General features: G+C 33.6%; 1 protein-coding gene across 2 annotated transcripts; it reads right to left on the minus strand.

The window, feature by feature from the left end:
• Nucleotides 1–850: 850 nt before the first annotated feature.
• On the minus strand, nucleotides 851–15,492 carry LOC107482802 (DNA repair protein RAD50). 2 transcript variants are annotated; one of them, XM_016103390.3, is made up of 27 exons: nucleotides 15,243–15,492; nucleotides 15,061–15,147; nucleotides 14,746–14,913; nucleotides 14,254–14,429; nucleotides 13,611–13,725; nucleotides 12,963–13,191; nucleotides 12,630–12,808; nucleotides 12,375–12,545; nucleotides 11,782–11,886; nucleotides 11,605–11,712; nucleotides 11,306–11,517; nucleotides 11,112–11,204; nucleotides 10,005–10,132; nucleotides 7,503–7,617; nucleotides 7,256–7,385; nucleotides 6,920–7,129; nucleotides 6,576–6,784; nucleotides 5,979–6,180; nucleotides 5,259–5,428; nucleotides 4,855–5,179; nucleotides 4,572–4,697; nucleotides 4,438–4,490; nucleotides 2,659–2,809; nucleotides 2,501–2,563; nucleotides 1,990–2,123; nucleotides 1,771–1,899; nucleotides 852–1,561 (listed from the first exon to the last, which is right to left on the minus strand). In XM_016103390.3, the coding sequence occupies exons 1-27, from the start codon at nucleotides 15,363–15,365 to the stop codon at nucleotides 1,522–1,524; spliced, it is 3,951 nt and encodes a 1,316-aa protein (XP_015958876.1). In that variant the 5' UTR covers nucleotides 15,366–15,492; the 3' UTR covers nucleotides 852–1,521. The 2 variants fall into 2 exon arrangements, with proteins under 2 accessions (XP_015958878.1, XP_015958876.1); XM_016103392.3 differs by lacking the exons at nucleotides 15,061–15,147; nucleotides 15,243–15,492 and having other exon boundaries at nucleotides 851–1,561; nucleotides 14,704–14,882.

The following is a 15,492-nucleotide window of genomic DNA, read 5'->3' on the forward strand; positions in this document are numbered from 1 at the left end:
TTTTATTTTCATTTTTATCTTCACAAAATTTAGAAAATAAAAAATACTAAAAATAAAAATAAAAATAAATACGTAAACCAAAAGCACCCTAAATTTGTTAGATCAATTTAAATTAGTCTCTCAATAAATCCTAATGTTATTATCAATCACCTGCTACCAAAGTATACAAAAATCTATCAGTAATTGTATATAAACTTAAGGTATTTATGCATTTTTGTAAGTATTCCATCATGCCCTTTTTTTTTAAGAGTAAACTATTAAAATAGTATCTAAAATTTATATGGTCAATGAAAAAAAATTCAAAATATGCTAAGAATAAATAAGCACCCAAAAAAGTTTAAAATATGACAAAAAAAATTAGATATTACATATATAAAATCAATTTTAGAGATCAAATTTTGATATAACTTTTACAATTATTATTGAAAAAATAAGATTTTTTCAGCTTTAAATTTAGTCATTTTTTTGTCGAGTAATTTTTTAAAAAAAAATATTTTGAATGAACTTTTTTAAATAAAAAATCTAAAGATCAAATTTTATTCCAAATTTTCTTGTACACCTTTAAAATATTTATTCAAATATTATCACAAAATTTTAAATTAAATAAATAAATTGTTTGCTAGATATAAAAAAAAAAATTATTACTTCTAAAAGATATAACATTTATTGGCTTTTTGTTGTATTTTCAAACTATTCAAGGTATGATTTGTTAATATCGATCTTTCAAAAAATTTTCGGTCTGCGACTGAATCTTCAAATACCGTTTTGATACCTTAATGTCGGGTGGCGATAAAAAATTCACCCTTTGACAAGATTATTATACCACTCATGTTGGCAACCCTCAACGGGACAAGAATTGTGAACCACAATAATAGGTTGAAGTCTAGAGAAGTGTTAGTTATAAGAGTTAAGTTGGTTACTAGAGCAAAACAAGCAAGGATAGCTGCAAGTTTATTACAGCTGTTATAACTAACTTAAGCAAGAAAGGACTATTCTACCCTTTGGGCTAGCTTACACAGCAAACTATCCTTCTCCATATGTATAAGCACAGATTAGTGCTAAACGAACCCATAATTCACATTACACATTTTTTAGCTTTCTCTCTTCATTATTACAAAGGTTTTGGGTTCAAACTCTAAGTGCACTGCGCCGAACTGGTCCTTCCTAGCTTGCATAGAATTTCACAAGATATATGTACCAAACACATGTAGAACCTTGATGATCAATCATTTTTTTATATACAGGCCTGATTTCAAAATTCCAGTTTCCAGCAATCGTGAAAAGCTTATGAACAAAATTCAAATGTTATAGAAAGTAGTCAAAGATTAACAAAATTAGTATACAAATTTTAACCAACGAAGTGTGCTTAAATGACCACCCATCTAGAGCATCTTATAACTTGATCAAGTTACAGCATAAATGTATGAAGTCTTGGGGCTCCGGTTCTTCAGATCCTCATTTTCTCCGATGTGGTCAGACAAGAATTCGCGAAGGAGTAACTAACTAAATATAGTCTTCTCTTCAGTCAAATATCTCCTGGCATTCAATTATACTGTGCTGACTGAAAACGTAAGATAGAAAGCTGTTAATAAGCAGAGACAGTAGTAACATGGGGAAGTAATCTTGCACAAAAATCTTGTCATGTATAAATTTTCACCACTGATGGTAAAAAGATTTACATTAGTAGTGACAAGGTCATAAAAATTTCACCCGAAGGATCCACATATAATCAGATGAATTTGAAACAAATGCTGGTATTGCTATCCTTACAGATCATCTTTTGAGACTCGATAATATTTCTCTGCATGCTGGCGCTGACCAATCAGTTGAGCAAAACGCTCATCATGAGTAATTACGATTAGCTGAAAATTTTCCTGGCCTTTCCTGTCTTCCATGATCCTGCATGTTAAGAAGATAAAAGGCGGGAAAGTGAAAAATTACTTGACAATAACTAACTGCTAGCCTGTGAACTAGGAGATCTATTCACACCTTAGGAGAGCAGCAGCCAGACTTTCAGCATTGGGGCCATCCAAATTTGTGGTTGGCTCGTCCAGTGCCAATATTCCACAATTGAGGCAAAAAGTTTCAGCTAACGCCAAGCGAATGATAAGAGATGCAAGGACCTGTAACCTCGAAATTTAGTCAAGCTTGTTTTTAAAAGATTATAATGTACGAATTAGGATCAACTGATACCAATGTCAATTTAAGCAAAGTTACACTGCTACTGTTGAATTATACTCACCTATCATAAAGACCTTGTGTTAAATTTTGTAAAAAAATGAACATCTATTCTAACAATTCATATTCATGGATGTTAAAAACTTCTATATTACTGTCAATTTGATCTATAAAAACGTTATCAAATGATTTTAGATTGATATAAAATTTTATATTTATAATCTACAATATATAAGCTTCTAATCCAACAGTAGGCAATGTGATTTGATCTTAACTCTCTCAATATATATATACACTAAACCTCAACATAGTAATAACAGACCTTCTGGCCCGCACTACATCTTCCTCTCATTTCTAGCTCGGCATCACCAGTCTGCATGAGAACCTGTATGGAAGGTGGAAGAAGCAATATTCCAGGAATCGATGAGAATATTACACAGCTTTTGAAGGGACCGGTGATTGAATACACAGATGACAAACCTTGTAACTGTAGGAACGGGTCCCAGCACCTTCAGAATCTGAATGAATACTAATGTAATCTATATCCTGTCCTCTATAGGTTTGTTGCCACAATTCCCTTATAATTTTGTTGATTTCTTCCATTTTCATTGAGTGGAAGCGCATCAATGCTCTGAAATGGAACACAAGGAAAATTAAATGTTGATTAAAATATAAGGCACATATATCTAATTTTGTTGAGGGTTAAATATCAATATGATCACTTGACTACACCAAACAAGAGCAGAGAATAACGATTCTATGTCAGGCATGATAATCAGCTATTTAGCTTGCAATAAGAACAAACACTAAAAGTGAGTACACCAATCAAATGAACTCTGAAGAGAAATGCATTTCCTTGCTCTAACATAGTTGTACTTTCAGTTCTACTAGTTCTGATCTAAGATAGTTTGATATCGAGTCCCCCTAATTTGAGTTGGAACAATGTGATTCTCTGTTCAAATTGATGCAATTAAGTCCCTTATTAGCCAGATCAACACTGGTGCCTTTTAACCGATCTAGCCGTTTGATTGACTCTACCAAATTCAAAAATGTCATTTACAATGCTACACCAGCAAAGAAAAAGATATCATCTTTGATCAGGGAAAGGGACTTCATGGCAGCTTCAACTTGAATACTAAAGGCATGACATTTCCACAAATAAAACTTATGCCATCAAAGTCCGACGTTATTAGTGCTAACGGGACCTAAGGCCCTGTTTGGTTCATGTCTATGTCCACGAGAGACATGGACACGGTGGCACGTGTACACCGTTTGTTTGCTGAGACACAAAATTTTAATGGACACAGTTACACAAAGATGCACATAAAAGACGTGTATTTAGTGTATCTCTTTCAAGATATGACACTAAGACAGAACCCATGAGACACATTTTTCCAATTCTATCCCTGATTACTTTTTAAAATTCCAATCTTGTCATTTATCCTAATCCTCATAACTCTCCTCTGCTTCTCCTTTTGTCAGTTCCTTCAACCTTCCTCCCTCCCTTCTACCACTGCCTTCTCCTTCCACCATTGTCGCCGCCACCACTACCGGCATTGCCACTGCCTCCTTCCTTTGTCCGCCTCTCTGCCGACGCCTCCCTCACCTTGCCTCCAGATCTATATTCGCCGCTGCCCTCTTCACTCGTCGTCCACTGCGTCGCCCTCCGATCACCGTCGTCATGTTGCCGCTGCCCTCTTTGTTTGTCATCCACAGTTTCAGCAAACCCTTACCCTCCTTCTCAGATCCTTTTTTGTTAGATCTGTTTCTGTTTACTTTTTTTAATTATTCCAATTTTTTTTAATTTTAGTTCTGTAACTAATATTTGAATTAGAGTTGTTAATTTTAATTATTTGAGATAAGATTGAAAATTAGAAATGATGATAGTGGTGGCAATGGAAATCAGAGGAGGTGGTGGTGGTGATGGGATTGAGGTTGTTTTAGTTTGGGAGCAAAAATTGACTTTTGAATTAAATAGATGTGTCTTGTCCATTATCACCAAACATGTTATAAAATTTGTGTATCTTTTTGTTCATATGTGTCTCTGTGTTTGTGTCTATGTCTCTATTTTTTTAGACAGTAACCAAACACAGCCTAAAGTGCAGTTCAGCAGTCCAGCTTTCAATCTCTCCAGGTCGGTAAGATACAACATATACCTGAGAATGCATATAGCCTATAAAGAGGTTTCCATAGCCATGACTAGTACATACAAAATTGATGGATCCGGTAGTAACTTCTATTGAATTCTAAGAAACTCACTTATCAAGTGCATTGTAGTATCTGTCCAGGTCCTTGTTCGCCATTTCAGTTGTCTGTGATGAAGATTTAAACTGTTAGCCATTTCAGAAGAAGTCTTGAAGTAGAAAGTGTACAAGTATGACAGTAGATTACACCTTAAGCTGTATAAGCTGATCAAAGTATCGCTTATCTATGTCCTTGTATTGAGACTGCTTAAGATCAATCTTATTTTTGGAAATATTGCTTTGGTAAACAGACATTGTTCCATGGTACCTGTTTGACTGTCATCGAGACACCAGTTGACAACAAAAATTTGAAACGAAGAAAAATGGTGTCAATTTAATATTAGTAGGTAGATGGTAAAATGTCCAATCACTGTGTGGCTAAACTATTAATGTATTGCATGCTTAGAGATATGATTCATAGATTTGAGAATACCTCTGAAAGAAGCGTCTCTCTCTCCTTTGATAATTTCTGTAGTTCACTTTCAATTGCGGACACACCACCAACCTTCAATATACTTTCTTCGAGTCTTTCAATTTCACGTCCTAGCTCATCTACTTCAGCCTTTGTTTTCCGGTAATTTAAGTGGTCCTCGATATTTCTTTTTATATTATCTTGATCTCGCAACGAATCTTTGCTTTTGTTAACATCAGCTAAAATTGCTTGCTTCCTAGCATCACAACTTTTAAGTTCAGACTCTGATAGAGATTTCTTTTCCTGCAGTTCCTTTAACCTGTCCCCTTTCTTTAAATCTGAGTACCTGGACAAACAAAAGTTGTGTTAAAGAAAAGTAGACTATAATAAACCTAGAAAAACACTTTCAAGCTGACAAAACTTACTCTCTAATTTTAGAAGTCATTTTAAAAAGTGATTCAGCTTCTTGCTGATAAATTCTCTTTTGTTCAACTAGGTACTCGTAATCACGATTAAGTCTAACTTTCAGTTCATCATGGTCAGCAAGTAATTTATCTCTCTCCTTGGATAAGGGTCGAAGAGCTTCTGCTAAATGCTGCAAACAGATCGAGTGGAATGAGAGAGAGACAGATACTTCATTGTTTAAAAATGAATAACCAAAGGTAATCAATTATTAAGCCTTGACAAGAAAAATTAAAAAAAGGCTTCTGACTTTTGTTCCCCTGGAAATAAACCAAATAAAGCATACTGCAACAAATGATAAACTAAAACAACTCTATTAGTCATTATTCAGATTGGGTATTTTGAAAAAGAGAAACTAAAACAACTCTATTAGTCATTATTCAGATTGGGTATTTTGAAAAAGAGAAACATTTCTTTTGATAAAAAGACATTTCTTTAGTGTAATTGAACACAAATCCTAGTATTCAACATACACAATTGGATGAAAAATTCAATTAGCCAAAAAATAGTTAGAATAAAACTCAATAATCCATGTTATATGTAAGAGAATGAATCATTTTACTGAAATTCTTTTGTAAGTGTTTTGTGAGTGAAAGATACTCAAATATATGCACTAAAAGGGTCATTTACATGCCTATAACTTAAAACTAAGTATCCATCAATGTCATGGATAAGTAGACAACCTTTTCATCAAGATCAACGTTGGTCTTTTCTTCAGTCAGACGTGCTAATTCTTCTTCTACCCTTTTAGCATCTTGCAATGTGTTGGCTGCTTTGACTTTCTCCTCCCTAAGAGTGTGCCACCTTATTTGAATACTTGATAGATCATTCTCTGCATATCTCTGTTCTTCCCTCAGCTTCTCCAATTCAGCATGTAAATTGTCCCTATTAACCAAAATATGCATGGATATTGTTGTGATAGGAAACTGAGAAAGAGGATATGAAAGAAAGACTGAATATTTTATTGGATAAATAATGAATTTCATTAAGATAGGGAGAAGGATTATGCAAAAAAAAGAAAGACTACGAATATATATTGATATTAGTATAATATGATGTGATGTGGTATCTTACAAGATGAACACCTATGCCTATTTATAATAATAGGAAAATCCCAAATCCTATCAAATAAGGAAACAATCATAGAATAATAGAGAACATAAAACTAATCCCAGAGATATTATATGACAGAAATACCATAAGATATAACTTAGTTAATAGGTTTAGACAACAAAATTGACCATGTTTGTAAAAAGTAGTAATTAACTTAAATCATTTACTTTGTTCCCTGCAATGATTTAAGCTCCAATTGAATTTCTTCCATAGTCCTCACTCCTTGTCCCCGAAAATCAAGCTTATATTCTAAATCCTCTACTTGCTTCTGCAAAGAAATAGTTTCTTGAAAATGCCGGTCAGCGGTTTCAATATGTTGCATCAATGCTTTGGCCACATCTCTGTCACTCTGTATTTGTGCTAAAACACCTAACATCTGAAACAAAATTTTGGAAGTTATAATGTTAAATAAGATAGAACAAGTTAACAACACAGATAACACTAAATGAAACATTAAAACTAAACCAGAATCTTACGCAAGAAACTATTCCAAATTAATTAAGATAGTTACATCATCCAGTTCCTGAGATTTGCAATCCAGCTCCTCATTAATTTGCTGAAGTTTACTTTCAGCATCAGGGATTGTCTCCTCGTTAAGTTTGACATATTCTTCATAAACTACACGAAGGTTGTCCAACTGCTGATAGTTAGAGTCTGCAATTGCAGACTCCTCAGCAAGAGCTTTAATAACTTTAGCTGAATTAGCAACCCTTGATCTTTGCTGTCATTATTTTAAAATGAAATATAAACAGAGAAAAAGAAGCAGTGAAATCAAAACCATATGAAGTGCCTGGTCAAAGCCAATAGATAAACTAGTACATTACAATAGGCTGTGAACTTTACAAACCTTCTTCACAAACTCGTCTTCTTCTTCTGCAGAGAAGGCGCGGTCACAGCAAGGGCAAGCATGCTTAGTTCTGGCTTCCTTTGCAAAAAGATCAAGTGAGTTTTGGATACCTTCATTACCTTTATACTTGCTGCAGGAAATAACCAGATAAATTATCAGTACGTTTGGAGCAGTCAAAACAGTGACAACACGAACAGTTCAATGCTGTCAAAAAGAAGACTGTGTAAGTGGTTTGGCATAAAATAACCTTATTGCGAAATCTCTCTTCTCCTTAAAAGACTCTAACATTTCGAGATAAGAATCAATACAAGACCACTGAGGATCCAAAGACTGAAGCTCGGTTTCAATACGTCTCTTTTTTGCTGCATGAAAATATTTTTGATGTAAGGGTGCATAACATTGTATTCAGTAATTCTGCATGCTGGAAGTAACAAACAAACTAGAAAACTGAGTAGAAACATAAAGAAATGCAAATATAAGCTGTTTCCAATATCAGTAATATAAAAGCCATAAAAATGCAAAATTACAAAATGCCAATTTCATTCTCTTGCATGCTATTATCATATAAAAAAATTATAAATGATATTCAGAATCATGTGGTTCAGTGCTTTTAAATTAAAAATACCAATGTCATTCTCTTACATTCGATTATCATGTAAAAAAATTATAAATGATATTCAGAATCATGTGGCTCAGTGCTTTTAAATTATGGCGTGGCGGTTTTTGGGATAACCAGCATCTTAAGCATGTGGCGTTGCGGAAATGGCATTGGGTAAATGGTCGCATTGGCGGTGGCACTATGGCGGTCCGATACAAGTATGGCATAAATGGTGGGGGTTTTGAAATTTTATTTAAACTGAGGGTCTTTTGGTTATTTAGATAGCAACCCTAACATTTATAAAAAAAACCTCCTCTGGCTCTCGTATTCTGCTTCTTGCCCTCTCACTCTATCATTCACCCCCCTCTCTGATGCTTGAGGAAGACTGAAGACCTGTGTGACTTGTGATGCCAACAGCATCACCGCTGTTCTACGGAGGAAGACCACTACAACAAAGCAACAGAGGCACACAATATTGAGGATGATGGCATCATGACCCGCAGAGGAAGACAATGACGTTGAATATTGTTCGTGAATTTACTTCTCTAAGCTGCTTCCTTTATTTCTTTATATTTTGAACCCTTAAGTTTTTGCTTTTCCATTCTAATCCCTTTTTTTCTATTCTCACCCCTTAATTTTTTTTATTTTCTATTCTAAACCCTCAACTTGCTTCTGCTGCTGCTTAATTTATTATTAATATTAATGGTATTATTTATGTCAAATTGATATTAGTTTTAATCTTTAATATTGATTGTTATAATATGGATCAATAGTTTCATATTATTATTAACAAAGTATTAGTAGCTAGTAGTTTAGATATAATTCCTTTCTATCTTTTAGTACTTTTATTTATATTTTGTAGATTATTTCAGTATCTATTTGTATACAATTTTTATATATTTTTTAATGTATCTGCCATTTCCACCCTTTGCCACACCATCCGCTATAACCTCAGGGCGGTGTTTTACTCTTCTGCCATGAGCCACCATCCACCACCAAAAACTAGATGTGGCTTTCACAGCCCTGCTGAATCAATATACAAATTCCTTACTATTTTATAATGCAACAGAGGCAAAGGAATGTAGAGACCACAATAGTAAACTTAAAATAATAATAATTTTTAATTTCTGTTAAAATATCAACAAGATAAACATATACTACCTACTAAACATTTTTAGAATAACGGATGCAGAACTCAACACTGATTTCACATCCTCACTTAAAATGTCATGAAATCACCTTTCCCAAAAACTTGTGTTTTAGTAGAAGCACATGAATATTTTTGTATCTATACTACAATGGGCTCATTTATTAATGCTTTTGGTAAGATAAAAAGCAAAATTAAGAAAAAGCAGAAATTTGCTGTGTTTGGATGCAGACACAAATGTGCTTTTTTTAAAATCAAAAGTAATCAAGTTGTTTGGATGTAATAAATGTAAGTTTTTTTTCTTTATTAAAGAACAATCAGGGGCATAAATATTCACTTTTGGAGAAATACTTTTAGATTGAAAGTCATACATTGTACTACAAAAATTAAAAAATGCATACTTATTTTAATTAATAAAATTAAATAATTAACAAAAATAATTAATACAATATATAATTAATAATATAAAAATAACCTAAGGAATGAAACTATATTTATATTTAAACAAAATAACAAGGATAACAAATTAGAGTTTACTATGTGTACTAACTTTGGTTACATAAAAAACATAATTTACCTTTTACTAAACCAACTACATGACAGAAATATAGTTTTTATTATTTAAGATTCTAATAAAAATTTTACATATTTATTGTATTATCGTAAATAATATTTAAGATTAAAAAAATGAAAATGTGCAACATTAGAAAAGTAAAATAACAACCAATGAGTATTATTGATTTTTAGGAAGAGTTTTTTCTCTCTTCTACTGCTTCTACTTTTTGGGAGAAGCTGCTTCCTATATGCTTGTTAAAAAAAAAAAAGCAGAAACGCTACTTATTTTTAGCTTATGTTTTTTTTTAAATCACAAATAAACCCAAAAAAGGTTATATAAAAATATGTAACTGATTTTCCTATAAAAGAAATTTATTTCAAGGAAAAAAGTTATAATAATGGAGCTAATGGTTAATCTATAGTTTATTGGAATGACAGATAGCACTTACATTCCAAATCCTTCTTGTGTTTGAGCAGATTATTTTTAATTTCCGTTTCTTTTGTCTCCAACTTGGTAACTTCCATTTTGACCTCATTGCAACTTGCATTTTGATTATCATATTCACTACCAAGAGTCCTGCACCGAAAAATGAATGAATCAAAGGGTACTCAGGATGTACGTAATTGAAGGTTTCATTTTTTTTTTTTTTCCTTTTTTTGTGCAGAATGAAATACAACAAAATCATGTGAAACCACAAAATAACAACAAAGACAACTATGGCACTCAGTAGAATATTAGCTTTACTTTATTCTGTTTTTTTTTTTAACACAGCAACTTCATTACCCCCCGCATTCTGTTCCACTTTCAATGTATCCGAAGAAAAAAATGAAAAATCATATAATAGCAGGCCAATTTGCCTTTCAAAAAACAAAGGAACAAAAGAAAAAATGTAATCAGAAGTAGTGTACACTAACCACGGTTCCCTCTTTCTCTGGTTCGTACATTCCGTGTTAACTTCTCTGCTCCTATTTTTTTTTCTCTCTTCCCTGGTGCCCCTTTTTATACACCTTATCAGTGATATAAACCTCTCTTCTTCCAATTTTTTTTTCCGTTCAGTTCACTATGTCTACTTCCAGACAAGCCCTGATTCTATATTTAGATGGTTTATTTCATCATTTGTTAGTCTAAAGACATTATGAGACAACGGCTTGGTTTTTCTTTTAAGTTTCTAGTTTTTATGTTCTCTGTGTTATGTTTTATGGCCTCTTATGACTTATGAAATATGACTTGAACTTGATGTTATGTTTATTTGTTAAATTTGCTACTATATTTGCTGCATTAATTGGATGTCTTATGACTAGAAAATTGCTTATATAGACTAGATTTTATAGTTTATTATATTTGCAATTTTTCTGCATGTTTGTTTGTACACATATATGTATTTTTTAGGTAATCCACCGTTTCCCGCAACGCCATCCGCAATAATTTTATGGCGGATTTTTTGCTCACCGTCATGAGCCGTCATCCGCAATAAAAAACTACGGGTTTCCAACACTGAAATTTTGCAAATATATATAAGAAAAACACAACAAAAGAAAGGGTTTCCCCGATCAACCTTAATGCTTGAGAAACTTCCTTCATCAGATCCTTATCAGCAGGGACCCTCCCTTTTAGCACCATTTTTATTTTATCCTTTTGGTCATCTACTCTGTAAAGAATACACAGAGGATTATCAACTTCATAATATACAGTTATGAAAACAGAAAGCCAATAATAAGGAAAATTAAATGATACAAAAAATTGATTTACATCTTTCTATGTTTCTTCTTGTGATTCTCCAACTCTGCTTTCTTAAAAGATAGCTTCACTCTGTCCTCTGAATCAGCAACCATGATATCCTTCTCCCGATTGACAGCCTTAATCTTTTGTTCAATACTATATACCTCACTTTGCTTTTGACGTATATTTACTTCAAATTCTCTTTCAGCTAGTTGGTTTGTCTTCCTCTCGACATCTATTCGCTGCAAGCATCACTTCATAAAACTTGCTGGTGTCTAAAATTAAGGTTATGTGCAACTGAACAACATCAAACAACAGGCTAAACTCACCAAATTTCTTTCTCTTTCATCAATGTGAGAAATGTTTACATTGGAAATTTGAAGTTCAAGTGAATCACGCTCATTTTCTTTTTCCTCAATGCGTCTAACAATGCCATTCTGCATATATAACAAAATCTTAATATCATAAAACGAGTTGGCATCTGACCATGCATTTAAATGTCAAACCTTGATCTCTGATTTAGCTTTTTTTTGAGCCTCGGTATTTTTCCATCGGTCATTGGCATTCATGTAACAGTCCCATGCCATCTTGAGTTTATTGTCATCTGCTTTCTGCGCAAAAGAATCCAAAAATATAAAATAAGATACTCAATTCACCATAATTTAGAAGCTCCAGGAATATTTTAGAATATCTGATGTTACTGACATCTTCAACATTGATGATGTTTTGTAAGTGTTGAAATATTGAAAATGATTTAGAAGTTTTGTCAATCAAGAGAAGCACATCAAACAAAACATCAATTCATTAGTGAATAACTGAACAGACAGAATTAAGTACAAAAAACTAGGATAACATATCCTGCTAACAAAAGCACCAAGGAAAAATACGCATGTCATGCACATTAGCATGCCATTCTCTCTGTATATCCAGCAAAGAAATCCGTTACAATAGTCGCTAGCCAAGTATGACAATGAAGCCCACGAGATCAATTAACTAACCAGCATCAATTATTCTCTAAAATTCTGTCATTTCTATCAAATCATTATCATAAGTACCTAAAAGCAAAGATGTAATTAGAGATGGAGGACAGAAAACATACCTTTTTATCTTGGAGGTCCTTCTCAAGATCTAAAGCCCTTGATTTTACACGATTGTTCAGGTTGGTAGCAACCTCATCAGTGAAGGGTGACTCTGGAAGAGGCCCTAAATTATGCTTCGCAAAAAGATTTTTAATACACGAATCACGTTCATTCTTCAAAGACATGTGAGCCTGTAGTTCAAAGTAGAGAAAATTACAATAATGTTCCACACAACTGGATAGCTGTATAAACACAACTTTTCATCAATTATTTACTTCAGCTTCAGTTTGAAGCTTGCTGATCTCCCAGATGGAATCATTGATAGTCTGCTTAAGGAAAGAACTTTTAGTGTCAATGTCATTCAAGTCTCTCTCCAATTTGCTTATTTTTGTTTGTAAAATTCCAATCCTTTCTTCAAACTTTGTCTTCCATTCCATCAACTCTTCATCAGTGTCTAATCAATGTAAGAACCAGAAGTATAAAAAATACTTACTGTGAAGTAAACTAGTGGGCGATAGGTAAACAAGCACATAGAAATATAGAATGAAACTAAAACTAGATGAAAACTAAAAGAGAAATGGTAACACATATACAACAATGGTCAGCACCTTCATTATCCTCGGTAAGAGCTGCATATTGTTTCTGTTGTTCCCTAAACAGAGTGCTTCGTTGAGCAGTTTTAGTTGAGATTTGGTCCTGCAGCTTTCGCAAATCTTTCAGTGTTTTCTCTGCATGATGTATTTTATCATCCACATCTTTAATGCTTCCTTCCAACTCCTGTAACTGACATTTTAGAGATTCTGTTTTCTCCTGATCTTGGGCAATGCTTTCACGAAGCTGTAAGAAGATAAAAGAAAATAGTTATAATCAGATTTTTTTTTTCTTTTACTTTTTTTGGGAAAAACTGTGGTCTATTTTATATTTATAGTAGTCAAAATGGCAGAACTTCTCTACATTTCTGTTTGAAGACACATGGAAAAGAAGACAACAGCACTGCCTGGAGAGATGAATGCCCTCCAAAACATAATATGTCGTTGCAGCAACTGAGCAGCACATGAATGCAAGAACTCAGAAGAATTCAAATTGTTTTTTGTGTGTCTTACATTTATGATCCAAAAAAGTAGGGAGAATAACGCAGTTTATGTCCAAGATCATCAGGAAAAAATTAAAAAAATAAAATAAAGTAAAATAAAAAGGGAAGACAATTTGCAAATTTTCATCTGCAGAGATGTCAAATTTTAGAAAAGGAAAGTGACCTTATAAGCTGCATCTTTCAATGTTTGAAGATTCTCAAGCTTAAGCTTGAAAGTCTTTATCTCTTGCGCTTGTTCCTTGTGAAGTTTCTTTATAACCTCCAGTGCCTTTGTATATCTGCTCAGTAATATTAATATGTTATCAACTCTAAGTCACAAACACTAGCATTTCCTTGAATTGCTTTATGTAAAGTACCTAATCAGTTTTTGCAAACTCAACCTAACATGGCTCAGTAAGGAATGTGTGTGTGTGTTTTTTTTGTCCTTTTTTTTTTGTGGTCAAGCAGAGCACTCCACACATGTAATGGAGTATTATCAGCTATGTGATTTAAACCATAGATGATTGAAAGTTGCTTCATACTTATGATAGTAAGATTCTTCTGAAGCAATTTTACAATGTAGTGACAGCTGATTTCATGTACTACCTACTTGAGCAAGATGGAAGACAACTTGAATTTCATAATGATGAGAAATTTGGTAATTTGGGTGGGCAGAATGCATTGACCAAACACAATATGTAAAAGACAAGTTAACCGAATTATACAAAGCTCACAAAAGTTGAAAATCCAAAGTAGATCTGTGATGTGTAACCCTTTTCATACAAAAGATTAATAAAAGAGGAATTGTATAGTAACACAAATGATACCGAGTTGCAGAAAAGATGTCGTCAAACTTTTTCTTCAATGTGGAAGGATCCTGCAGTGGCCAATTTGCTTCATCTTGATGAACAAATATAACATTTTCTAAAATGGCCTTAGAAACACCCATGAGCGCAGGAATTTCCTTATCCATGTCTGCACATCTATAGCTAAGGCAAACTTTCTGACAAAGCAAACCAATTAAGTCAAGTTAATACGAAAATCAAAAAAAGAGACAATTTGGCAATCACAAGCCAGAAGCAAACCCTAGATTCAAACTATACTACGTTAACAAAGTAAACCAAACTTAGTCTCTCATTCATTGGATTAATAAAACACTTTCATTAACCTACTTCCTATACTGATTATAAACACAACATATTGCTTTTGTATTGTTTCCTCATCTCAACATTTTCACAACACCGTTAAAACTAATGTTGAAATCAAGAAAATGGAACCTATCTTGTGGTTGAAGTTGAAGAATAAAGTTGACAATGTACCTCCCCATTATGAGGATTAATAGTTTGAAGTACACTCTCAATTGCCTTGTATTCCATCTTCGACGCCTTTTGTGTGAGCTGAAAGGACCTTATGCAAACCACGTCTTTGCCCGCTGCTGTCTTAAATCGGAGCTTAATCTGGCCCTTCGTTTCAGTTTCACCAGCAACCTTCCAAAACAAGTTCCAAAATACTAATCAATTAGTAGTAGCCATAGCAGTATCCTTATGTTTTGTAAAATATAACATGAGTGAACTTAACATGATCCTAAATCCCTAAAGTGATAAGTATACTACAACAAGTTTTAAGAGAGGAACCTTGGGGTCATGAATGAAGCTGTGACCAGACCTTGCATTAGGAGGCAACTCGCCGGTGCAAGAAAGCTTCAAGCACTCGATGATTGTCTGCATAAAAGGAATGAAAATGGCGTATTATAGTAAGAAGTTAGGGTTATGAAAAAGAAGAAGAGAAGAGAAAAGGGAAGGAATGAAAATCGTACGGTTTTTCCAGCACCGTTGGGGCCAACGATTAGGGTTAAGGGTCTGAAGAAGGTGATGACGTTCTTGTTCTCGGGGTCGAAGCTCCGAATGCCTTTGATGAGCATCTTATCAACGGTACTCATGTTTTCTTCCTTTCTTTGTGGGTGCTGTGTGTTTTGAGAGGGGGGAAATGGCGGGAGAGGAGTTCCCCCAAGTAGTGATGATGACTGAGAAGAAATGAATTTGTGTGTGCTGCTCCCGGCACTATTA

The sequence above is a fragment of the Arachis duranensis genome, chromosome 4, assembly GCF_000817695.3.
Source record: "Arachis duranensis cultivar V14167 chromosome 4, aradu.V14167.gnm2.J7QH, whole genome shotgun sequence".
In the NCBI taxonomy this organism is placed as follows: domain Eukaryota; kingdom Viridiplantae; phylum Streptophyta; class Magnoliopsida; order Fabales; family Fabaceae; genus Arachis; species Arachis duranensis.